This window comes from Triturus cristatus, chromosome 4_1 (assembly GCF_964204655.1).
Source record: "Triturus cristatus chromosome 4_1, aTriCri1.1, whole genome shotgun sequence".
Lineage (NCBI taxonomy): Eukaryota > Metazoa > Chordata > Amphibia > Caudata > Salamandridae > Triturus > Triturus cristatus.
This window is the reverse complement of record NC_140585.1, coordinates 355565182-355589941: the sequence shown is the minus strand read 5'-3', so window position 1 is coordinate 355589941 and position 24760 is coordinate 355565182. Positions and strand designations below refer to the sequence as shown.

General features: G+C 46.0%; 1 protein-coding gene across 6 annotated transcripts in view; it reads left to right on the top strand.

The window, feature by feature from the left end:
• CAPRIN2 (caprin family member 2) overlaps positions 1-24760 on the top strand; it is a 699936-nt gene that overhangs the window by 520707 nt on the left and 154469 nt on the right. For all 6 annotated transcript variants that reach the window (XM_085652361.1, XM_085652359.1, XM_085652360.1 and 3 more), the window contains one exon: positions 16756-16824. In XM_085652361.1, the coding sequence (XP_085508487.1) occupies positions 16756-16824 (69 nt within the window). The remainder of the gene's footprint in view (positions 1-16755; positions 16825-24760) is intronic.

Sequence of the window (24760 nt, the reverse complement as noted above, 5' to 3'; positions counted from 1 at the left end):
GCAGATGTTTTGTATAAATAGGCCTGGTGAAAGTGCATACTCACTTTTTTTAATTGACTGGTGTTTTAGGTGATTTTTAGGAATATTGTTTTGAGAAAAGCACTATTTTTATTTTTATAAAGACAATTGGAAAGATTTTTTAATTTGCACCATCTCTACGTATACCACAAACAGAGGAATTCGAAAAATGATTTATGGAGACTCATCGTTTAAGACTGTCATACTGCCTCATGACATCCATCAGTTTGTTCCTACAATATTGAGCCATAAATAAACGAAATAAAGAGAACAAGCATTGTCAAACCCAATAGGTCTCGCCCTTGCAAGAGTTTTTTTAAAAAAATATCTTCTGTTCTACAGTAGTTTATAGTATACATTGTATGTGTTTTTGTTACTAAAATAAGCTTTATTGTCTTACTGCCTAATGCATGTTGGATGTTAGGAAAAAAATGGTGTACTACGATGGCTGTTGAAATCGGATTAATTTTAGTATTTAAAAAGCAGTATACTATGTTGTTTTATTGAATTGTTAAGGAGGCGTTGATTGTGGTTAACCTGTTTGCATTTTTTCAAAGCTTTTACAATATTTCAAAAGCAGTACGGCAATGCTTGATATTAGATAACCTTATTTAACATAACTAAAGTGCAATCCTAAGTCAGTTTGTTGCTTCTGAGTTAGCGTCAGTAATTTAACAAAACTCTAGCGAGCACGTTTTTGTTGAAAAAGCACTTCCAATACATCTTTACAAAACTTTAACAACATTATTTTAAAAGCAACACTGCAATGCTTGATGTTAGATATCCTAATTTAACAAAACTCCCATCAGGTGAGCACCTTTTTAGGTAAAATGCTGACAATATTGGGGCAGAAACCAGAGACCTTACAAAATAGATCAAAGTTTCTAAATGGCTGATAAGACTAGGGCAGAGTCTGTTACGTAGCATTGCTTCAGAAGAGCCGATTAATATTAGGGCTCCCATCGGGTGAGCACATTTTGATCAAAAAGCAAACGCGACTGAGGAAGAAAAGGCTACATTCCTAAAACAGTCATAAACGAAAACTAGTATGAACGCTTTTTGGTTAAAAAGCACGTTGGAGGCAATTTTAGAAAGCTTTCATTTTTATTTTATAAAAAGACAGCTTGCTGCCAACATCCCTAATTTAAGAAAAGTCTAATCTCTGGTGAATACGATTTGTTCAGAAAACGCGTTCAATGCAATTTTACAAAGCTGTTTAAGATTACAACACAACAGAAGATTACAACACAACAGAGAAAAAAAGTCTACATCTTTTTTTTTTTTCTTCTTTATCAATCTTAATCTGAACATACATTTCATGAAAGTTAGCTTAAATACTATTATATGCTGTACATTCAATTTTAGCATCCCCAAAAAAGAAAAGCAACAGCAAGTTGGAAAAAACTAAAAAAAAAAAGACAGTCACACAACAGGTATAAATAAGTATAAGAGGGGGTAAAAAGTAAATAACATATCTGATAATTAATATGCCAGAGAGAGCAAACCCTTACTATTGCACAATTTATTAGACCCATGCCTTTGGCTCCCAATTCAATTGTGACCAGGTTTTTATTGATTCGCATAAGTGATTGGATCCCCATTGTTCTAGCAAAAGCAAGTTCAGGATCGTGGATTTGCTGAATCATTGCCCTCCATTCTGTAGCATAACTTCCTTGGGAGTTAGTTGTAGCTCGTATACTACTCCGATATTATCCGGCCCACTTCCCAAAATTGTATTAAAACAGGGCAAGCATACAGCATATGTAAGATATCTGCTGATTGTAACTTACATTTAGGGCATCTAGTTGTGTCCACATTCAAATTTGCAATCCAGCTCATTAATTTCTTTATCAGGTGTATAGTATAACATAAATGTTTTAAGCTGTTGTAGTTTAAGCTTCACAGAGTGAAAAGCCCTGTTAGAAATGGGTGGTCTCTAGTTGGCAATGGTTTGCACCTTTGTCCAAATAGGGACTCATGCTTCTAGTTAGTTTTTAGGAGTGTATCCCCCTTACCCTAACTAGACTAGACTATTTCCACATATTTCCAATTGGAAACTCTCAAGTTTGTACTTACTAAACGCCTAATCCCAAAAACTGCTGACAGACGATCTTAACTTTCGTGTTTGACGCCTAGCTCCCAAGAGTACTGTTTGCAGTAATCTTCAAGTGCTATCCGCAATTATTGCAACTCAACCATGATGGTTTCTAAAATAGAATTATATTTTATATAGTTGAAGCTTTTATATAGTGCAAACCAGACCCTCGCGGGTATCAGAACTTTATACATGTTGAAGAACAGAGACCTATACAATCAATATTATAATAGTCGAGAAACACTACAAGATATGGCAAATCCCCAATGAGGGTGGGATCACCACAATGGTAGGACAGATAAATCAAACAGTAATATAACAAGCCAGCCATAATCACACAAAGTTGAGTCCTGAAAAGCTCAGAGTTCCAAGGATCTGTGACTGAAAGATGCCGTTGAGGGATTCAATCTGGTTTCAGGGGGGAGGGAGTTCCAGATTCTCAGGGCGATGCCAGAGAAGGCTGTCTTGTAGGTTTTCTTTTTTAGAGAATCTGGTTTCAGCAGTAAAGTAGAGTTCCATCTTCTGAGCAAGATAACTTGGGGTTTTGAAGTGTAGGGCTTTGTGGGTCATGCGTGCAATTTTCAGCAGAGTTGAAGTACTTTTGGGGGGGGGGGCGGTAGGAAGGGTTTTTGTTTTCTTAAGATGTTCATTTGGAGATTCGCTCCTTTAGTGGCAGCACTAATTTGCTTCTGCATGTTAAAGTTCTTGTCAAGTTATTCCTAGTGATCTTGCTGAGTCAATGACCTGAGGCAGACATTTGAAGGCTGTTAGTTGCTTCATCCATTCATTAATGGTAGGTGACTGATTGGGTGGGGGTATTTGGAGGAATTCAGTTGAGTGTTTAGTTTGAGGTGGTTGCATGTCCCATTTTTGGGTTTTATGTAGGGTTAAGAGTTTTGTCTTTCGTGGAGGAAACTTTCAGGTATAGTTGGGTGTCATTGGCATACGTGATAATGGATGTTGGATGAGATCAGAATTAAAGTTAATCACTCAATGAACAGGTTAAAGATTGGGTGAGAGGGAGCAACCCTCGGAACCCCTAAGGTGACAGGCGCAGACTTGGACAGCATTTGATTAACCTTGATTTTTTTTCTTTTTTTTTTTTTAATATTCTTTTTTAGTTCTGTTTTGGAGAAACAAGGTGAACCAGTTTAGGACGGTCCTATTCTATGTTCCAATAGGTCAGTGGGTAGTTCTTCCCAGGTGCCAGACTGGATCCGGAAACTTTTCCAGCAGAACCTCTGCGTGTCGTTTGAGGGTGTCATGCAACTCTGTAGCGACGTAGTCCACTGGATGTGACATCGATGGAGTCATGTAAGCCCTTCCCTGATCCGCTGACGTCAGTTTCTTCTTTTCCGTGCTATAACGCTGATCCGGAGAAGCGGTTCCTCTGGCCGTTTTTGGCTTTTCCTCTGGCGATGTTTTTTTTTTTTTCATCTGGAACAGTATGCCTTTTTCTGTGGCTTTGGGTTTTAAACCTTGTGAGTAGTTTGCTCAACAGATGTTTGGCATGGACCCTTATTCTGTCTGTATGTGGTACTTGGGCGAGCACCACGACTTTAAGGAGTGCGACGCCTGTCAACAAATAAAGCCGAAGGTGTTGCAGGAGCAACAGATGAAGCTCCTGATGGTGCGGTTGTTAATCTGCTGAATCTCAACAATCTCTCTCTCCTTCGCAATCAACAGTCCCTTCACTGAGCCATTCCCATAGAAGTTGCTTACAGTCTGCCTCCTGTGGTAAGTCGCATCGCAAACAGTCAAGGTTGCGGCATCTCTCGGCCTCATTGTCTCATGATGTGGTTTCCCAAGGCTCCTCGCCCTCAAGCTGAGGACTCCATGCAAAAGTCTCTCCCATGTCTCCCTGCCTTTCCTACGGCTGGGGTGACTTTAACCCAAATGAGAGATAATTACTTTGCTCTACATGCCACCTTTGGGTCTTCACCTTCGCCATGAGTACCTTCACACCCTAAGATGGTGACGGTTGCTTCAACTGTGTCCGTTCTGGTGGGTATGCCCTAGGCTGTAGTTAAGCCCTTTAACACATCGATGCCGAAGCACAGTCCTTCCAGGTTCCCACCTGCATTTCAGATCGACTCCGACTTGGCTACGGGGCTTGTTACGGCGGTGCAGAGCAACTCAGACTTGGCTTTGGGGCTAGCTTCTGCGGCGCCTATTGACTAAGACACTGTGCTGGTGCACGACTCTTCGGGGTTCACTCCTGAGACGTTTACCATCCCATCATTCTGTCCACAGCACTCTGAGGCCATTCCACTGTTGTCTTCAGACATTGGTACAACACCGGATCTGCATCGATCAGTCTGGTGCAAATCTAATGCATGAGTGTTCAGTGGAACAATTTTTGAGAGAAAGAGGAGAGGGGGGGTTGAACTTGTGCAGCCAATGTCTTTGGATCCTCCTATGGTGGATAGTTGTATTGCTGATTTGGGTGAAGCAAGCAGGTTAGTCTTCCCCCTCCTGGCCTTCTTTCACATCCTGGCCTGGCCAGGGAGGACTGCTCTTCTTTGAACGTGTTGGAAAGGGTGGTTGTAGTTTTAGATTTGTCTCTTCCTTTGGTGGCAAAGTCTATGGTCCCCCCCTCATTGGAGTTCTTCAACCGGGCCAATCAGGTGTTGCCCTTTGGTGAGGCGCTGCATGATGTTTTGTTAGGCGCCTGGTCTAAGCCAGAAACTGGTGCTCCTTTGGACCGTTTTATTGCCCACAAGCACCTCCCTGCCTCCAACGACCCTGTTTTTCTCCTTCACCACCTGACCCACTGCAGTTTCGTGGTACAGGTCGCTACGGGTTCTCATGATTAGGATGGTCTGCCTCATACTTCGCTAGACCGAGTTCTTGTGGAAAGCATGTTTTATCTTCTACCAGTGCTGCTTACTTTCCGTTAACACATCTTGCCTCCTGTTTTTCTCATGCCTTTTGGGATTCGTTGGCATGAATGTTGCCATTGCTCCCGGATGCTAATCTGAAAGATATGGCCCAGTGGATTTCGAATAGGCAGCAAGCTGCTAAATTAATCATTCAGGGTGAAATGAACACCACCATTGGCTGTGCCATTTCTTCTTCTGTGGCTTTGCACCAGCTGGCTTTACTTCTTACCACTGGGTTTTCAGGAGCAGTCCAATCCACTTTAGTTGACATGACTGCTGATGGCCTCCATTTATTTCACGCCCTAGCTGAACCTGCTTTACGCTGTTTCAGAGACAGTAGGGGTACTGCAAACACTTGATGAAGGTTGAGAGAAGAGAAACAGAACTGTTATTCTATAGCTGAGTTGTTCAGCTTGTTTTTCTGTGTTGTCACTGACAAGCATCTGTGTTCTGTTAAGTTTCCTGGAGGGCCCCTATGTGGGTCGCCTCCGTATAGCATGTCACTCTGTGGTATTCCTGTTTTTGCATGTCTTATTCTTCTTTGTATATACATTGTCAACAACAGGTTTTCTTTGTGACCTTATGTGGGTCTACTACCTATTGAATAGGTTTTTCTGTTCTCTGCTGAAGGACACCTAGGTCAAGATCTTTTTTTGATGGAGATTCTTTTGCGATCAAGATCATTCACCTGTTAACTGCTCTTAGGGGCACTTGCGGTAGGCATATTGCCATTCTTTTTACTAAATGCTATCCCTTATGGAATCCTGTGGCTTGCTTTCTGCGTGTGAAAGGTTGTGTAGTTTGAGATGCCACTACTGGTGCACGGTTGTCCTCTCCTGGTTCTCTCAGGGAGCACCCTTTATGCTAAAGAAGTTTCCACGGGAGCAGTGGAATGTCTGGTAGGGTCTCTACTCGGCAATCAACGTTCTGGGCCTGACCAGTGATTTCCGCTAGGGCATCTTTTTCCCTTATGTCCCTGTTTTCTTTACTTCTACGGTTTTCATCCTGCTGATTTTCTTTATGGTGGTCTATTCCACATTCTTTATCTGATGGGGTCATGCATGAGTCTCAGATTTTCGATCTTTCTTTTTACGATCAGTCTTGTATTACTGTTCAGACTCATTCTGTCAGGTACTGCGTACTATTGTTACATATATGAGACATATTTAACTTGCTGCCTCTTGTTGCATGACATCAGGACGTTTATATTTCCCTTCTTTTGTCATGTTCCTTCTGTAAGTTAATGGCTTCATCCATCTGCATATGGATTCTTGGTCTTACTATAGGTTTCTAACCAATGGGTCCATCTTTGGTGTTCTTTCATATTTGTTTACGTTTGTGATGTACGTTTTCGTATAGCCGGATTTTCAAGGGTTCTATTATTGCCATGGGTTTCACATTTGGAGTTCCGTCTTCATTTAATGATTTTTTTCGTCTTTTTACTGAAGTTGCATCAATTCTTAGATCTACTGCGTTTGCCATATCATGCACAGGACTGGTGCTTGTTTTTCCTTTCACCTTGGGCTTACAACTGTTACCCTTCTCATTCTTTCAATTTTGTTGAATCCTGTTTTTTGTGGAACTGCTGTTCCTCATATGAGTATATAGTTTTTAATTTGCTGCTCTTTCCAATTGGCTTTTTAATTGTTGAATCATGATTTTGGACCTTATGCTTTATGTAGCTTAATTTCCCTTTGGGACAGTGTTTTTTGACTTTCATTGGCTTCTGTGTTGGATGGCCTTGTTCATTTTGACAGTGTATTTTCCAATAATTGACCTTTATTCACCACAGCCTGTTTTGGGTCCAGTTCACCTTTGTATTCTGTGTGGGAAGGTTCCCTTTCCTGTTGCCTTCTGCAGGGTGTGGTTTTTACCAGTCTCTTTTCAAGCTTCTAATCAACTAGCTAAACTTCATTATGCTTCGCTGGTTTTTCTGTTGAGGGGTATGATTTCCCCTTGCTATATTTTACCCCATTTCTTGTGCTATGTTGCTAATTGCTCCGCCTCGTACTACTTATGTTCAGGAACGTCAGCGTGATTCTTTTCTGTGTGGATGTGGGTGGGGGTGTGGGTGGATGTGGGGGTGTGTGTGTGGGTGTGTATGTGGGGGGGTGTGTGTGTGTGTGTGTGTATGTATGTATGTATGTGGGTGGGTGTGTATTCAGATGTATTCATATATATTCACTGAAAACAACCTAAGGTTTCAAGGACATTATAGTTGGGGGTAGATTTTACTCATACAAAACCAGAGAAATTCAGCCGCTCTAGCAAGCCAAGGCCCACTTTTGGGCTTAATTAAACGAAGCCCGGCAACCCAAGCTTCATTATTTGTGTTTATTTCCCATCAGGATTCCCAGACCCAACGTGACTACCGCCAAATTTTCTTTAAAGAAAACAAAAATGCTTTTCTTTGCTCTGGGGTTTCCTGTGGCCTAAACTCACCAGCAAAGAAAATGGTGCTGCTGTACCAGCTGAAGGCAATCCAGTGTGACATACGCCTCCTACAGGAGACCCACTTGTTGTAAAAGGATTGGATATATAATCAAGAAGAGAGCAAGGAAAAAAGAGTAACTTGTCCTCTTCCCCAGCAAGTATTTTAAGAAACAAAATGGACATTCTTTTGACAAGGTATCTTCAGGCACACAATTTTTTGCTGTTACCTTATGTGGAAGTGAGAAGGAGAGTAAACAACTGTTGTAAAAAAAAAAAACCCTCACCCACCTACCTAGTAGGTGGCATGCTTCATCATTGGGGCCCAACTGGATTACCTAATGTAATCCAGCTGTGCTACAACGCCTGAGTTACAGCGGAGCAGGTTGTTTGGTGAGAGGAAAGTGGCGTGCTATGTGAAAAGTGATTGAGTTAAAAATGTCTCTTAGGAATGCCCTTTTGAAAACATTTTAATAGAAGGGTCCTAGGACATGAGTAAAAACAAGATCGGGATCATTACAAGGGTGTGATATGTACCCTAGTAACCCTGATATTTAGGTCTACTAGTTTCAGCCTTTAAGATGGTTCTTTAGGCTTTCTTCAGGACCAAAAGTAAATACGTGGCCTAAAAATAAGTGGAGGCCACGTGGGGTGCAAGTATCAGCACACACCCTAAAGTGTGCTGTGAGTGTAGTGGGTTGTGATTGTTACTCACAAGACCTCTGATCGGAGTACATTGACTCTGAGTAAGTTATGCCTCTGAGATCCGATCGGTCTGCAGTATCCCAAGCTGACCATTTGGCAGCGGAAAATAAGGCGTGTTCACCTATGCAGCCGATCGGGTCCGCTTGTTTGATTGGAACCTTATGTGATCAGTGGTTTGACTGTCCGTTCTGGTCTATTGGGCCTTGTGAGAAAGCGGGGTTGGCCATCCTAGTATCTGCACACTTCCAAGGCCAGGTCCTTCAAGGACATTCTGAAATTGTGGGCTGCATACTGTCTGTGCAGATCTCCCTTCACCAATACACTTTCACAGTTGGATGCCTCTATGTTCCTAATGACCACCAGGAATCCTTTGTCAGGCGGTTGGGATGAGTCTCACCACACCAGATAGTAAGGTCCGGATGGGGGGGGTGAGGATTTTAACCTGGTACTAGATGCCTCCTTAGATCGGACCCGCAGAGGGCTGGCCCTATGGAAGCACTCACCCCACAGGGACTCAAGTATGTGGGTGGGTCGACATTGGAGGACACCACACTCTTCCACAAAGTCATACTCCTTTTTCTCAGCCGCGTACACTGTGTCAATAGCCAGTTTGTATGGTGGCTCTGCTTTTTGACGTGGAAATTAGTCACAGAAGAAACTGACGTCAGTGTGTCGGGCAAGGGCTTATGTGAACTCCATTGATGTCTCATCCGGTGGACGACATAGTTACGGAGTTGCACAATGCCCTCAACTGGCGCGCAGAGGTTCTGCTGGAAAGTTTCCAGATCCAGTCTGGCGCCTGGGGAGAATGCTAAAGTAAGGAATCTGTAGCTACTGTCTCTGCCAGATGATGCATTTCCGAAGGTAAGTAACTTGTCTGATAGTCTGACCCAGCGAAAGCTACATAAAATTCTTACATACACATTACTTTCATCATCCTAGTGTTCAATTTATTTTCTCTCTGGCCCCAATATCAAACTAACCTACATACAAACTATAGAACCTCCGATGAATCTTTTGTGAGCTAACCGGCTCGGATGTTAAGAGGACATGTGGCAAATCCTTGAGGACCTGCAATAAGAAAATGCCAAATTCATGCATACATCATTTCCTATAACCTTAGTAAGCACATTTTCGATAAGGACCTCACACCAAGAATGACTCAAAACTATAATTTGCCCATGAATATCATTTATCTGAAAGAAACACGTTGGTTAGATTCCTCACCTTAGAATATCCCCAGGCGTCAGGCTTGATCCGGAAAGTTTTTCGTCAGCAATACCCCTGCGCGTCGCTAGGCGTAGTCTGTGGCTCCGTGTCTGTCGGCGTCGTGCGCCGGGATGACATCGTCGGAGTACTTAGACGCCGCCCTCGCGCGCTGACATCAGTTCTTCTTTATTCCGCGCCAGACAGCGTCGATCTGGGAAGAGCTTACCCCTTAGTAATTTTTTGACTAAACCTTTTTGACTCTCTTGGTCTCTTGTCGACTCTACTCTGGTGCCGGTAGGATGCCCGGGTTCAAACCCTGCGACTCCTGTAACCGACTGATGTTGGTTACGGACCATCATCGCCGGTGCCTATTCTGCTTGGTGGCCGACCACGATTCCGAGTTGTGCCTCGACTGCCGGGCCCTCACTTCGAAGGCTAGGCGGGAGCGGTCCCGCAAGCTCTTGGAGTACCAGCAGTCTGCTCCACGCGGTTCACTGTCCTGGTCGAGGAGGTGGTCGAGGGACCGGTCGCGGAGCCGCAGTCACCACCACTCGTCCGATTCCAAGTCTTTGGGTAAGTCGAAGCATGGTAAGCAGTCCAAGAGGCGGCATCGCTCTTCGGGCTCCCCTCGACGGTCGCGTGACTCAGCTGAGGGCTCGGGTGGTACCACCCACGCGGCTCCATCTGAGCCGCAGGAGTCGCGTCTGTCCCCATACCCGCCGGTCCCTGGAACTGACGTGACTCCGGCGGAGATCAGTGCCTTCCTCTCGACCATGAGAGGCCTGGCTCCGCCGTCGACGCCTGCCGGCACGCCTTCGGGCCCAGTGGGCTCGACTGGGGGGGCCTAGCGGGCCGGCGGCTCCGGCCCCGGAGCCGTCGTCGACTCCGGTCCCGACGCCGCAGGTCCCCGCGGGATCAAGGCCTGGTTCCCAGGAGACGCCGGTCGACCTCATGACCCCTCCGCCGGCGTCGCCTCTGGTACCACCTCCGGCGCCGCCTTCGGACAACGTTGTTCCCCGGTTCAGTCCCGGTCCAAGCCCGGCGTCGGAGCGGCGCCACGTCAGAAGCAGATGGGTGGCAATCTCCTCTTTCGCCCGGCTCCAATCATTCCACCTGTCTACCAGGAATCGGATGACGGTGACGACTGGGAGGGGTCTGAGGACCCTCTGGCCCTGCAGGCCAGCTTATCACAGGACTGGGCAGATGAGCTGGGGGATGCCAGTGGTCTGGACACCTTCCCTGACACTGGCTTCATCTCTCCTCCGACTGTGGCTTCGGAGGAGGGTGCTGCATTTTCCGTGGTGCTGCGCAAGGCGGCCGAAGCCCTTAGGCTGGAGTTGCCTGCTGTGGCCGTGAGGACTAACCTCCTCACTGAAGTGCTCCAACCGTCAGCAAGCTCCTCGGAGCCTCTGCTGCAGTTTAATGAGGCACTCGTGGACGTTCTGAAGGGCACTTTGTCCAAGCCCTCCACAGTACCTCCTGTGGATCGGAACGTGGCCTGGCGCCTCCGCCCTGCACCGGGCGACCCCAGCTTTCTGTCCCAACACCCCACGCCCGAGAGCCTGGTTATCCAGGCCTCTACTTCCCAGTCATCCTTCCCGACCATGCCCCCGGATCGGGAATCCAAGAGGCTTGAACAGTTCAGTAAGAAGCTGTTCTCTTCCCTTAGTTTGGGACTGCGGTCTTTGAATACCGCTTGCCTCTTGGACCGTTACTCTCACTCCCTGTGGGATACGGTGGAGGACATGCTGCCCCAGTGTCCGGAGGAGGCCCGGACACGGCTCGCCCAGGCTCTTGCCGACAGGCGGGATGCAGCGCGACATGCTATCCGATGTGGACTAGACTCTACGGACTCGCTGTGTAGGGCGATGTCAACCACGGTGGCTCTTCGCTGCCACGCCTGGCTGCGGTCCATGTCTTTCTCAGGGGATGTCCAGAGCACCCTCATGGATATGCCCTTTGATGGCCGTCGCCTTTTTGGCGAAAAGCCGGATAGTGCGCTGGTGCGCTTCAAGGACACCGGGCTACGGCAACTCCTTGGGCCTCTCGGCCCCGTGCCCGCTAACTTCCGCTTTTCGTCCCTTTCGTGGCCAAGGAAGGGGTGCCCCCTCACGTCCGCCTAGCCACCGGCCGCAGACCCAACCTGCACGCGGACGTGGATTCTGCTGAGGCGGTACTGGAGGTCAACGTGCCGGTCAGTCCACATCTACCCCGGCAGCATCCGCCTCAAAGCCCTCCTAGTCCGTGCTTTCAGGCCCATTCCACGCCAGTGGGAGGCAGAGTTCGCCATCACCTGCTCCACTGGCGTTCCATCACGTCGGACAGGTGGGTGCTGCAAATCGCCCGAAGGGGCTACTCCCTCCCCTTCGAGACGACCCCTCCAGCCATGCCACCGCAGTGCCACCGCATGTCGGGGGATCACTTGAATCTTCTACGGGAGGAAGTTGCAGCCCTCTTGGCCAAGGGGGCCGTCAAGCACGTTCCTGGTCCAGAAGTAGGTTGTGGTTGCTATTCCCACTACTTGCTGGTTCCCAATAAGGGCAAAGGGGGCCTATGCCCTATCTTGGACCTCAGGAGCGTCAACGTCTTCCTCCGGAAGGAACGGTTCAAGATGCTTACCCTAGCTCAGGTTCTGGCTGCCCTCGCTCAGGTTCTGGCTGCCCTCGACCCTGGAGACTGGATGGTAGCGTTGGACTTGCAGGACTCTTATTTTCACATTCCCAACCTGCCGGCCCACCGGCGTTACCTGCGGTACACGGTGGGTCAGGAGAATTTTCAGTTCACGGTGCTCCCCTTCGGCCTCACCAGTGCCTCTCGGGTGTTCACGAAAGTGATAGCGGTGGTCGCAGCTCATCTGCGCAGATTAGGGGTTCCAGTCTTCCCCTATCTCGACTGGCTATTGAAGGCGGGCTCGCCCCAGGCAGTCTTCTCCCACCTCCAGACTACGGACGACCTCCTACATTCGCTGGGGTTCACCATCAATGTGCCGAAGTCGCATCTGAGTCCGTTCCAGAAGCTCTTTTTCATCGGGGCGGTTCTGGACTCGGCGCAGTTCCGGGCTTATCTTCCGGAGCAGCGGGTCCGGGATATTCAGGCTCTGATTCCCATCTTTCAGCCTCTATCCCGGGTTTCGGTCAGGTTGGTGCTGCGGCTTCTGGTTCTGAAGGCCTCCTGCATCCTGTTAGTGCATCACACCAGGTGGCGAATGCGGGCTCTGCAGTGGGACCTGAAGTTTCAGTGGGCCCAGCATCTGGGCAACCTGTCCGACCATGTCCTGATCTCGGAGGGCACTGCAAAACAGTTGCAGTGGTGGCTCACGAACCGCGATTGGGTCAGCGGCAGATAACTCTCCCTACCCCACCCGGAGCATGTAGTGGTGACTGATGCGTCCCTCCTGGGATGGGGGGTGCCACATGGGGGAGGCGGAGATCAGAGTATTCTGGTCTCCGGCGGGGTCTTGGATCCATATCAACCTCTTGGAGCTGACAGCGATCCGACTTGCACTGAAGGCATTCCTTCCCGTTGTCCGGGGAAGTGTGGTGCAGGTGTTCACGGACAACACCACCGCCATGTAGTATTGCAACAAACAGGGCGGGGTGGGGTCATGGACCCTTTGTCAGGAGGCTCTGCGCCTCTGGACATGGCTGGAACATCAGGGCATCACCCTGGTGGTTCAACATCTGGCGGGCTCTCTGAACGCCAGAGCAGACGAACTCAGCCGCCGGTACATGATGGATCACGAATGGCGTCTCAACTCGGACATGGCGCAAGGCCTCTTTCGGCAGTGGCGAGAGCCTTGGTTAGATCTATTCGCCACCGAAGAGAACGCGCAATGTCAGCAGTTCTGCGCGTTGGAGTTTCCAAGGCGGCACTCGCTTGGGGACACTTTTCGTCACGAGTGGAGTTGCGGTCTATTGTACGCCTTTCCGCCTATGCCACTTCTGCCCAGAGTGCTGAAGATCAGGCGCGACCGGGCCCAAGTCAACTTGGTGGCTCCGGTTTGGGCACGAAGGTACTGGTATCCCGAGCTACTCAGTCTGTCAATCGATCCCCCGATCCGTCTGCCTCTTCAGGAGGACCTTCTGTCGCAGCAGCAGGGGACGGTCCTCCACCCGAACCTGTGCAGTCTCCACCTCCATGCGTGGAGATTGAGCGCCGGCAGTTGATGCCATTTGACTTTCCTCCTGAAGTCTGCGATGTGATTCTGGCAGCGAGGCGTCCCTCCATTAAAGCGGTATACGCCTGTAGGTGAAATAAATTTGTAGCATGGTGCACAGCAAAGGCTGTGGATCCCCTTTCCGCCCCTCTTTCTGAGGTTCTTCTCTTCCTTCTTTCTTTGGCCCAGCAGGGCTCTGCTCTGGGCACTCTTAAAGGTTATCTTCCTCCGGCTTCCTGATCAGCCTTCTCTTTTCAAATCCCCTGTTTCTCGATTCCTTAAGGGCATTAATCACATGTTTCCTCCTGTCCCTTTCGTAATGCCTCAGTGGGATTTGAATCTTGTCTTGACATATCTGATGTGCGCTCCCTTTGAGCCACTTCATAATTGTCCTCTTAGTCTGTTGACGCCTAAGACTGCTTTTCTGGTAGCCATCACCTCTGCTAGAAGGGTGAGTGAGCTCCAGGCCCTCTCTTCTAAGCCTCCTTTACTTTCTATCCATCCGGACAAGGTTGTGCTCCGCACTCGCCCTTCCTTCCTTCCTTCCTAAGGTTGTGACTGCCTTTCACATCGGGCAATCTGTTATGCTGCCCACCGTTATTCCGCCTCCGCATCCCTCGAAAGAGGAAGAGAGGCTCCACCGGCTGGACCCAAAACATGCGCTCTCCTATCTGGACCGCACAAAACCGTTCCGGGTAGATGACCAACTCTTCGTTGGCTACGTGGGCGCTAAGAAGGGGCGGGCGGTGCACAAGCGGACCATCTCTCGGTGGGTCATTTTGTGCATCAAAGCTTGTTACTCCATAGCTAAAAGGGAACCTCCTGTTGGGCTGAGGGCCCATTCCACTCGGGCCACAACGGCGATGACTGCCCTGGGTCGGGGAGTCCCCTTGCAGGACATCTCAGGCAGCGACGTGTGCCTCGCTGCACACGTTTGCCAAGCATTATTGCATGGACAGCCAAGTCCGGAGAGACTGCTTCTTTGGCCGTTCTGTTCTCCAGGACTTTCTGGTGTGATTTTGGTTCAAAGACCCACCACCGGGGGTGGTATTGCTGAGGTATCTATTCTAAGGTGAGGAATCTAACTAACGTGTTTCTTTCAGATGAACAAGTTACTTCCCTTCAGTAACGATGTATCTGTAAGAAACATTAGTTAGATTCCTCACCGACCCACCCATCCTCCCCGTTCTGCGAACCGACATCTAGGGTTAAGGTTATCCTTTTCAGGGCCCTAGACTTTTTTGGCACCAGTGTCGGTCTCTTGCATGACTCTGCGTTCCTGGCGCAGAAAGCTATGTACAAGAACTGACGTCAGCGCGTGAGGGCGGCGTCTAAGTACTCCGTCATGCCGACGACGGACGCAGAGCCGCAGACAACGCCTAGCGACACGCAAGGGGTATTGCTGACAAAATCTTTCCGGATCCAGCCTGACGCCTGGGGATATTCTAAGGTGAGGAATCTAACTAAATAATGTTTCTTACAGATACATTGTTACCGAAGGTAAGTAATTTGTTCTTCACACATTTTAATTTCCAAAAGGATTAATATGCATAGCACCTTTATTCTTATGGTTTACGTACTTTTATGTCATTGTGACAAAACTTTTCTAATCATCTTTAAGCTAAACATTTTAAGCGCATTTATTTATATTCACTATAAGCATTTTTATCCCTATGTCACGTTGGGTAATCAGCAGCACTTTAACCACATTTTATTTTCTTAATACTTTTCATGAGCATTCAATTATTTCTCTGCTCTCTTTTCTATGTTTATCACATTTTTACGTTTCAAAACATTTCTGAATGCTTTTACGATGCAGTGAAGGATCTCATGTTTTTCATCTTCATTCGATCTTGCACATTTTGTCTAAGTTAGTACTGTAAATCTCATTTAATAGTGAAAATTGATAGAGGCAAGCGTCTTTAAACTTTTTGGCTCCATCAGACCAATGTGGTCCCAGGTTAAATTCGAATCGCCTACTAGTGCCCCAAACCAATCCAGACCTCTCCTCCGTAGCCCAGGGCTGGGTTGATTCCTTAAAATGAAGACCTCTGCTTCACACCTCTCAATTAGATGCATGCTAGCTGCTCAATGTCCGCCTTACTGAAACAGAACGTGTGTGGATTGTGTACACTTTCATGCTTGCATCATTTACTGAACTCTTGTTTTGTTTTTTTACTCTGTTTTATGCCGCTTTATACTTGCATGTTTCCATACATTCTTTCAAGGGAGTGACCTGAAGTTTACTGCATGGAAGCATGACGACACCTTTACTGTGGATCAGGGCTCTCCGAATACCTTGTCATCTACTGGTAGCTCTCAAGCTACCTGTAGGTATCTCTCACCTGTGCAGCCTAGCCTACAAAATTAGAAGATGTTGCTGTTCGAATGTATGTACCAAACTTGAAAAAGCATGCATTTGTAGTGAAAATGTGTGCATTTTCAGAAGTCATAAGCCGATGTTTGGAGAAAATTATATTTGAGTAATAAATAATGCAGCATTGGGTGGACCTATTACCAATAGTATCCCTTTGGAGCATAGGGAAGTGCTGATATATATATATATATATATATATATATATATATCTATATCCCTCATGGGGGAATTCCAAATTGACCGTTTTTTGTTTTTTTACATACTGGCGAGACTCACCAAGGTGATCACTGCTGGTAATCATGCATATGGTGGTCACTAATGTAATCTTTTCTTATGGGGTCACTAATGAACACTAATAATAAAAGTAGCTTGGGATAAATTTCATTGAACAGAATTAGCTCTTATGGTAGAAAAGGTTGGAGACCCCTGCTGGGGATAAACTGGAAAATTGATTTGGCAAAGTGAAGTGTTTCTGTTTTTCTGCTCAGTACCGTTTTTTTGTTAGTTTAAAATTGCTCCCTGACTCTGGTGTTCAGTTGGAGTGTTCCAGAGCACTGATGGATAATTGTAAATGAAATCTGAATGTTGTAAGATGTGCATCAAATAAAGTACTTCATTTAACAATGTTTGGCATTAACTGTCTATATCATGCCATTCCTTGGCTTAAGCCATCTTCAGACCTGTTCACAAAAAGACAAAGGCCAGAGATACAATGTAGGTTGAAAGACCACTGCCTTGGCTGTGCATTCACTAGGAATAACCCTGCAAGTGTAGAACCTAGAAACATATGCTGTGTAGATGCTTGTAGAGATCTGCTTGTCAAACTCAATACCTAAATGGCATCAGCCCGTCGTCCTCATGACTTCACCTACTCCAATTACAGGCCCTGGAGCACCAGACCACGTGGAAGGAAGCAGGAGTCAGCGAGCACGGTCCAAGGAGGACCAAGATGGTGAGTCTACCAAAGTATTCACCCACTGAGCTAACTATCTCCGAGCGGTCATCTGAGAATGTGTGTTGTCTTTTACACAGCTAGAATGAGGTCTCCGCTTAAATTCAATATAATTTACTCTTGCGGCAGTGTTTTTTTTATTCTTCGCAGATTCATAATCTTTGAAATATCCCAGCCTCAGGCAGGGATCCAGGGAAGCTTTTTACATGCTCACAGTGGCCACATCATGCCACTTCATGCCACTTATGTCTCGGGCGTTGCGCTGACCTCATGTAGTGCTAAACAGTTTTGATCACACCAAGAACATAAATGCCCCTTAAAAAAATGTTGTCTGGGGCAATATTTGCTTCATAAAGGTCATAAAGAATTAGATAACAAATAGTCTGCATTGGCAAAGTTGAGGTTTGTCTTAAACTCAATGTGATTTTTAGCCATTGGAAGATACTTGTTTTCTTTGACCAATTTCTGTCTCACACTTTGACCTTACTCTAGAGTTCACATGTCTGGTCTAGGGATTTGTGCTTTATTTGGTTTTGGGAGCTTAATAGCAAAATTGTTAAACGTTTAAATGGTCAGTTTGATAGTCTAGTCTTGAACTATAACTTGAATTTTGTATTTTAATAATTGAGACCGGTTACCTGCTCTCAGATTAGGTTGAATTATCATTTTATTCATGATGTACAGTGTGTTCCAGTATGCACAAGTCTTTATTTTTTGGTTTCCGTATGTTAATGAATTTGACTGAGGAGAAGTAGAGTACTCCGAGGTGGGAGACCTTCCTGGTGCTAGAATGAAGGTGAATAGTGATAGACTTGCTGCAGCCTCTCCTTCTCAACCAGCTGCTTGTGGAGCGAGGTGTGGCATGCACATGCTGCAGAGGTTAGGCATTGGCAAAGGCCCTCAGCTCCTCCACCCATTAGCAACACCATTGTGGAGGCAGGGAGCAGTATGGCCTACACTAGCCAATAGGTCTTGCTTTTGGGACCTTATAAGTGTTTAGCCATGCAACAGTTGATGTAGTTGCACCAAGGATATTATGCTGCATAACTAAATACTTATAAGGTCTTAGATTGCTTGTAATCCCTTTCAGAGAGAGCCTAGTCTGACTGTTCAAACTGCACTGAACCTAGTGGAGCAGAATCGTGACTGATTTGCGTGTGTCTGGTTCTTGTCTGAGGTGGCATGGCGGGTAAAAGAACGATGAACTGACTACGCCCTGAGTCAATACCTGGGGCTAAGATTTATTCAAGCATTCCACCAATCCCTTTTTTCGAACCATAATTGAACACAAACAAGGGCACATTATATTAAACAACGCTTCTAATATTTGGAATAGCAAACAAATCTATGTGCCAAGTTGCAGAAAGGCTTTCAATAGACACAGGCCTTGCAGAGAACCAATGTTAAAAATCGAAAGAAGAAATATAGTAATTGTTCTGTGGTCTTCTGACGTATCATTGTACAGACTCAGCCATAATTAATAATTTTTTCATTCATTACGAAAGCGGATTTATATGCATATCCCTCACGTCCCACTAAAATCGCTGAACTACTATCTTAATTTTAGAAAGGCTTATAAAACTCTTACAATCTATTAGTTTTGTAGCTCTAGTCTATTATGGGTATGGATGTACGGTCTACCAATTGTGCACCTACCCATATCATAAACTCACTAACTTGCAGACTCATTCATTCCAATATCTCTGTCTGATAAATCTCCCCAAGTTGTAATGTGAGTGATCAAAATACACGTGATGTTAGCAGTCTGCCTCTTCCACCACTGGTTTTAAACCTAGAGAAAGCAAACAGCCAAATCCCACTAATCAGGAAGTAAGTTTGCACACCTATTTCCGCAGGTTTCCATTAGTTTTTCCTCTGGGGAAAATTGTACTTGTTTTCAACAGGCAAAATGAGTCCTCGACCAAACATCTGCATCCACCACCTTTCACGTACCTGGGGTTACATGTTTATAAGTGTCATTGGGTGAATTTAATGAAAGTAATGAAAGCCGAATTTGATCTAACCATTTAGACAAGTTTTAGGTTCCCTGCAAAGTTAGGTTCTAACCCCTTAGATGCGATGATTAATATCAACAAAGCACACTGTATTTCTGTGCTGATGTGGGAGAATTGTAACACAACACACATGCAGGTTAGTGAGAATGTGTTCCTGAGAAGACTGTCATTTGACCCTTCTCTGTGCCCACATATGCCTGCCATTCAGAACTAGGTTTACCGTACTTGGAAGATCATGTCAGGTTAACACCACTTATGCTATGGCCTTCCATCTGGTCAAAATCTGAAACCCTTCCTAGCCAGTATGTAATCACTGATTGACTTCACATGACTATGCATTGAATAGTCCATGGCTGAAATATAGAAAGGACTAATTCAGCGTGGTAGGGAGCCCTGAACTTTCCAATAACCCACGGAATATCAGTGCTTTAGAATACGCTCAATTTAAAACAGAATTCTTTATCATGTTGGAAAGAAGAGAAGCGCTAGAGTGTAGCAAGAAGGCAGTGGCTATCCACCACATTTTAATTACCACTGACCGCATGGAGTCCTATGTGTCTTTTACCACATCACTACCAGAGATATTACCTTGTTAGGTTCAAATCTAGCCCTTCTGGTCTCTAATCCTAAAGACGTTAATGGAGAAGAGGTCCTAGCGCCTTGCGATTCACAATCAGCACAATCAATGCTACATTGCTTTTTTTCTGTAATTTGTACACTGTGTCTGTGAACTGTTTTTAATCCCATTACTTAGGTTCCTGAACATCAGAACATGCAGGCCAGCTTTACTTCTCCAATTACTGTAATCAGAACTAATTTGTATAATGTTTCATAAATTATTCTGGTCTGCTGTAAGATTGCGAAATTTGGTGGGCAAGAAATGTTTTATTTTAGTATTCTTAAAGAGGTACATATAAATGAGTTGTTTGATGTACAAGGAACTGGATTCGTTATTAGTCGCCTTAATACTACTCCTCTTTACGCACAAGTCACTTTATGAATTAACTGTCTTAATTCTTGTCAGACATAAGAATGATTTGATGCATTATTTGCCGGATTACTCGTGTGTTGTTGTTACTACTTCCCTTTCATGCACTACTCAATTTATGGATCTAATTATTCAACCTTTATCCAAGTTACTGCTAAATTTGAATGCCTGCATATTATTGATTTGTGTTATGTACTCTTTTATGGTCTTTATGAGCTCCTGGAAAAATTTAAAAACTAAAGATGCAGGTTTTACGCACATTCAGTCAGGTGAAAAAAACCTTTTGTTTCTGCAGAAACTGTATAATAGGAAAACTCGAATTGATGACGTAAGTGCATCAACGTGCATATCCTTCTCGTAACACAAAAGGTAGAACTCAGCAATTCATACATGCGTAATAGAGGAAGTCACCAGGTCAGCAAGTTCAAAACCAAAATCTGTTGGCACGTCGCTATCTATCGCCCTAGCTACGCATATTGACAACATAATGAATGATGATGTACGAGCTACCGCTCTAACCAGAACAGAAATCAATGCTGGCAAACGGAGATTGCTAACAGGTCAAACATGTACTAGTCTGGCCTTCACCAGAGCAGAGAGAAATTGGGTTTGTCGGACGGCTTCTTGATAAATACTATTCCCAAAGGGACCCGCGCATAGCAAAAAACCCTTGTAAACCTGCAGAAGGCCTGTTCGTTAGAAGCAATGTTGCGTCTTATTTGAGGCAATAATTGCCAGAGTAAACCGGCATTTCTGTTACCCCTGAGCATGGAGAAACGTGCATCTGTCCATCAAAAACACCAAATATAGGAACACAGTAAGACAGGGAACAGACATAGCCCCACTAGCAGCCCCCACCCCTCCCCCCCCCCCCCCACACACACAAGCACCTGGTGGAGCCAGCGAGGGCGCCCCTCTGGCTATAACTGTGGCTTAGAGGCTGCAGCAGTTTATGAAGCCTTAATTCACTTACCCTTCTCTGCAGCAGGCTCAGGCTTGCCTGTGGTCCTAGCTGTCTGATTATGCCTTAACATCTCCCCCCAGAGAGGCCCTGGGCAGAGCCTGGCTGCAGGAGACGGGGCTGCAGCAGCCTCTTGGTGAGCACTGTGGGGGCAGAGAGGACAGGCTGGAACAGAGGGAAAGGAAACAAGAAGGCAGTAGGAGAGGGAGAAAGGCTTAAAGAGCGAGAGGGAAAGAGGGAGCGACAGAACAAGATGCAGAAAGAGGGAATGAAAGAGCAAAGCTGAGGGGGATGATAGAACGAGAGCGAATGAAAGTGAAACCAGCAAAGAGGGTAGGCTCGAGTGAAACAGAATGAAAACCAAAGATGGAACGGAAGAAAGACCCAATAAGAGGGAATGATTGAGCGAGACTCAATTAACCAGGCCACTTGTAATCAGGGCCTTGGAAGGAATGATAGAGGTGGAGAAAGAGAATACGAGTGAAATAGAATCAGGAAATGATAGAAAGCACAAATAAAAAAGAAATGCTATATTGAAACAAAGTAAGAGGAAAAGATAAAGCAAAACAGAGATAATAAAAGAGCAGTGCCGAGCAAGAGAAAATGTTAGACCGATACATGAAAATCGCGGCCTGAGAAAGTGATCGCGATCAAGCACAGTGGAGGAAAGACACATGGCGGCTCACGTGCACGCAAGCTTTAGACCACAGGCAGCAGTTGGAAAACCCGTACACTAAATGTCTCTGCCAGACCAGCGCATGCGCTGGATCAGGCGAGACCTAAACAAAGGTTATTGCCTGACGAGCCGGGTGGGCGAAGGAACCATGGACCCCAGGCTCCACCGCGAGTGCCGACACGAGTGCACACACATCATTCCTCATGCGCCTGGAGGTGCTAAAGCGGACTGCAAGGCCCTGCTGGCGGGACACGCCCGGGCTAAGGGCGGGCCCGTCCACGCCCGTCACAGCCCAGAAGAGGCTGCGCTTGGCAACCCTCTTGACATCTCGCACCAGCAGTTTACGATCTATCATTCACGACGAAAAGGTACTGTGCTTGAATTACTATCAGTCCTCCTTTTCTGTGCCACCTGTTTACTGTGTTCCATTTCTTGTTCTTTTCCCCTGTGTGCTGTGGGACTATATTGTGATGGGAAAGCACAAAATCTCTGACGGAGGTTTGAAGGAAGTTTTCAAAAGGAAGGCGAAAGACAATGTTGTCTTTAATCCCAGGCTCTGGGGGAGGAGTATTAGACCGAATTGACAGCCTGTTATCAGAATGCGAGGGTCCTCTTGATCCAACCCTCACCAATACCTCACCTAATACTTCACCTAAATATACCAACACACAGGTATCTAGAAACCATATACACACTGGCCGTATACCAGCTAGGTTTGAAAGGGCTGCTAGCAGGAACAAAGTTCCTGACACCTCGGACTCGCAACCTAGTAGATCTGCTAGCGGAGACACAGAAGCTCAAGAGCCCACAGTTGATCTGTCCGCCTTTCCATGCAGCAACAGTTTTTCTCAAATTTGAGAACATGTAGATCCACTAGTCATGCCTATTAGCCCAGGCAGTGGGGTGCAAAAACTGGGCACAGAGGTGATTATTCGTCCAATTGAGGACGTTCAATTAGTAGCAAGCCCAGTCTTGCATCCAAATAGTCGTGACACTAATAGTATAAACATCCCACCAAATCAAATAAACCTGTTAGATGAGGCATCCATACAAAGATCATTATCCCTGCAAATATTAGATCTAGTGCAGGAAATTAGAGTGCTTTAAGCAACTGTTGGTAGTCTTTCTGATTCTCTAAGCAAGGTACTTACTAATGTGCAGTATGTTAAGAAAAAATTGGGCTCTCAATCTAACTACACAGGTAACTATCTAGGAGGCTGGACTGTGTGAGGCAGTCACAGTGGGGGTCACATAAGCCATAATATAAGTAGAGCAGGTGGTGAAAACCTAACTCTTAGTGCTAACCTAGTTTACCCAGACTCTAGACATCCTAGTAGAGTTGCTCAAAACAGCAATCTACTGATACTAATTTTAGTAAGTTCCGAGGTTCCCTACCTAGTTCTGCTTACCATCAGGCAAACATGACCCCAGCACCACACTTCTCCGCCATGACCCCAGATATAAGACGAAAAGTATACCTGGTAAATATACCAAAGCTCCTCCCCAGTTTACACAAAGAGGACGAGGACACCTTAAAAAATAAGGGCATTCATTGGATCCGGCGGGTGAGGGGGTGCCGGTCTGTAATAAAGAATGACATTATTGGGGCTAAAAGAGAGCTGAGGTCCAAGGTTTTCTCCCTTGACTGGAACACCTTTGTTGAAAAGCACGATGTGTGCTTTTCAAGAAACTTGGTCTGTTGAACCACTTTGTCATCCGTGGTAACTATTCTATCCCAGCTATTCAAGGGGAAAAAGGTCGTCCATCTGGGTCTAACAATAAGGGTTAGACAGGATATTGGCCTTAAGATGCTGGCACTTCCGATTGAGAGTAATGATATATTGCCCTGTATATGCAAGAGGACATAGCGGGGGGCGAAGGTCCAAAACTATACATGCCTTAGGGGAGTTTTTAGATATCTCCTGGGCTGCCTCTGTTATAGCGGGGGACTTAAACTAGACTTTTGAGCCCCTTGACTTTGAGGAAAATGACGGGGGAGGAATATGCACTGTGGGGAATCCCATGCCTGAAAATATCTCCAATTAAAAGATGGACAGAAGTAGCAATCAACTCAAAGCTATATGCTTAGAACAGGGCTTAAGGTCAGCCAACGGTAGAACCACCTCCGACGGGCAAGGGGCTAATACATTTACCAACGGCCACCACTCAAGTCGTATAGAATATCTTTTAATTAGTTAAACATTATGGCACACTCTTGAGTTTTGGCTGCGCTGGACCGTGTGGAGAGTGACCACAATCCATTATGCTCTGTTTGAATTTGGGAAATTACAGGCACAAACAACCTATAATTCATTCACCGCTGGTGATTTGCAACCTACCAATGACATGCAGTGACTAAAATAGCCTATGATTTTAGAAAGGCCGGAAATATTGTCTGCTATCACCAGCGATGTTGAAAATATTCTAGCAGAGCTGGAGAGCTCACTCCTCATCTTCCAGCCTCTTAAAGAAATAACATTACTGCATAATGCATTATTTGTCAATTGCGCTCATATTTCCAAAGACCAATGAGGGCCAAGACGAAAGGTACTCAGCCATAGCACCACTGGTACAATGGGTGTAAACAAGCCTGTGGATCCCTGGGGGAGGCTATTAGATCAGGTAAATCAGCTAGAGTGCAAAACGCTAGAAAAACTTACCAGAAGGTGAGGGTAAATGCGAAATAAATCTGGGATGAGAATAGGTGGCAGGATTTAAAACTACCTTGTAGCAGGAATAATACACAACGCTTCTGGAACCTGGTAAAATGGGGTAGAGGTGGAGTTGCACCTCCCCTCAAAATTATGTAGATCCCCACACTTGGGCAAACCAGTTTGCTTCATAATATGCCGCTGATAATTCAGAGGACTGTGAGCCCATCCCGATTGTTTACTACTCAACTGATCAAGCATTTGACTTAGCGGACGTGGGTGCAGCCCTAAGTACCATCACAAGTGGGAGAGCGCCAGGAATGGACAGTGTTCCCGCAGACATTTTCTTGCAGGATATGGCTAAATGGAGCTGGCATATAATAATGTTAGCAAATGCTATTGCCCTTGGTGCCCCCATTCCGATACCTGGCGGGGGCGTAGATCATCCCTGTATATAAAAAAGGGGACAAGTCCCTGCCAGGAAATTATAGGCCAGTAAGTCCAATAGACTTGATCCAAAAAGTTGTGACCTGACTTGTCCGTCTTCACGAGGAAAACTTCGCACAAATTCGTTCTGGAGCACAGGGGAATAAAACTGTCCCCTTCCCTGTAGAGAAGGGAGTTCGCCAAGGTTATGTAAAGGAA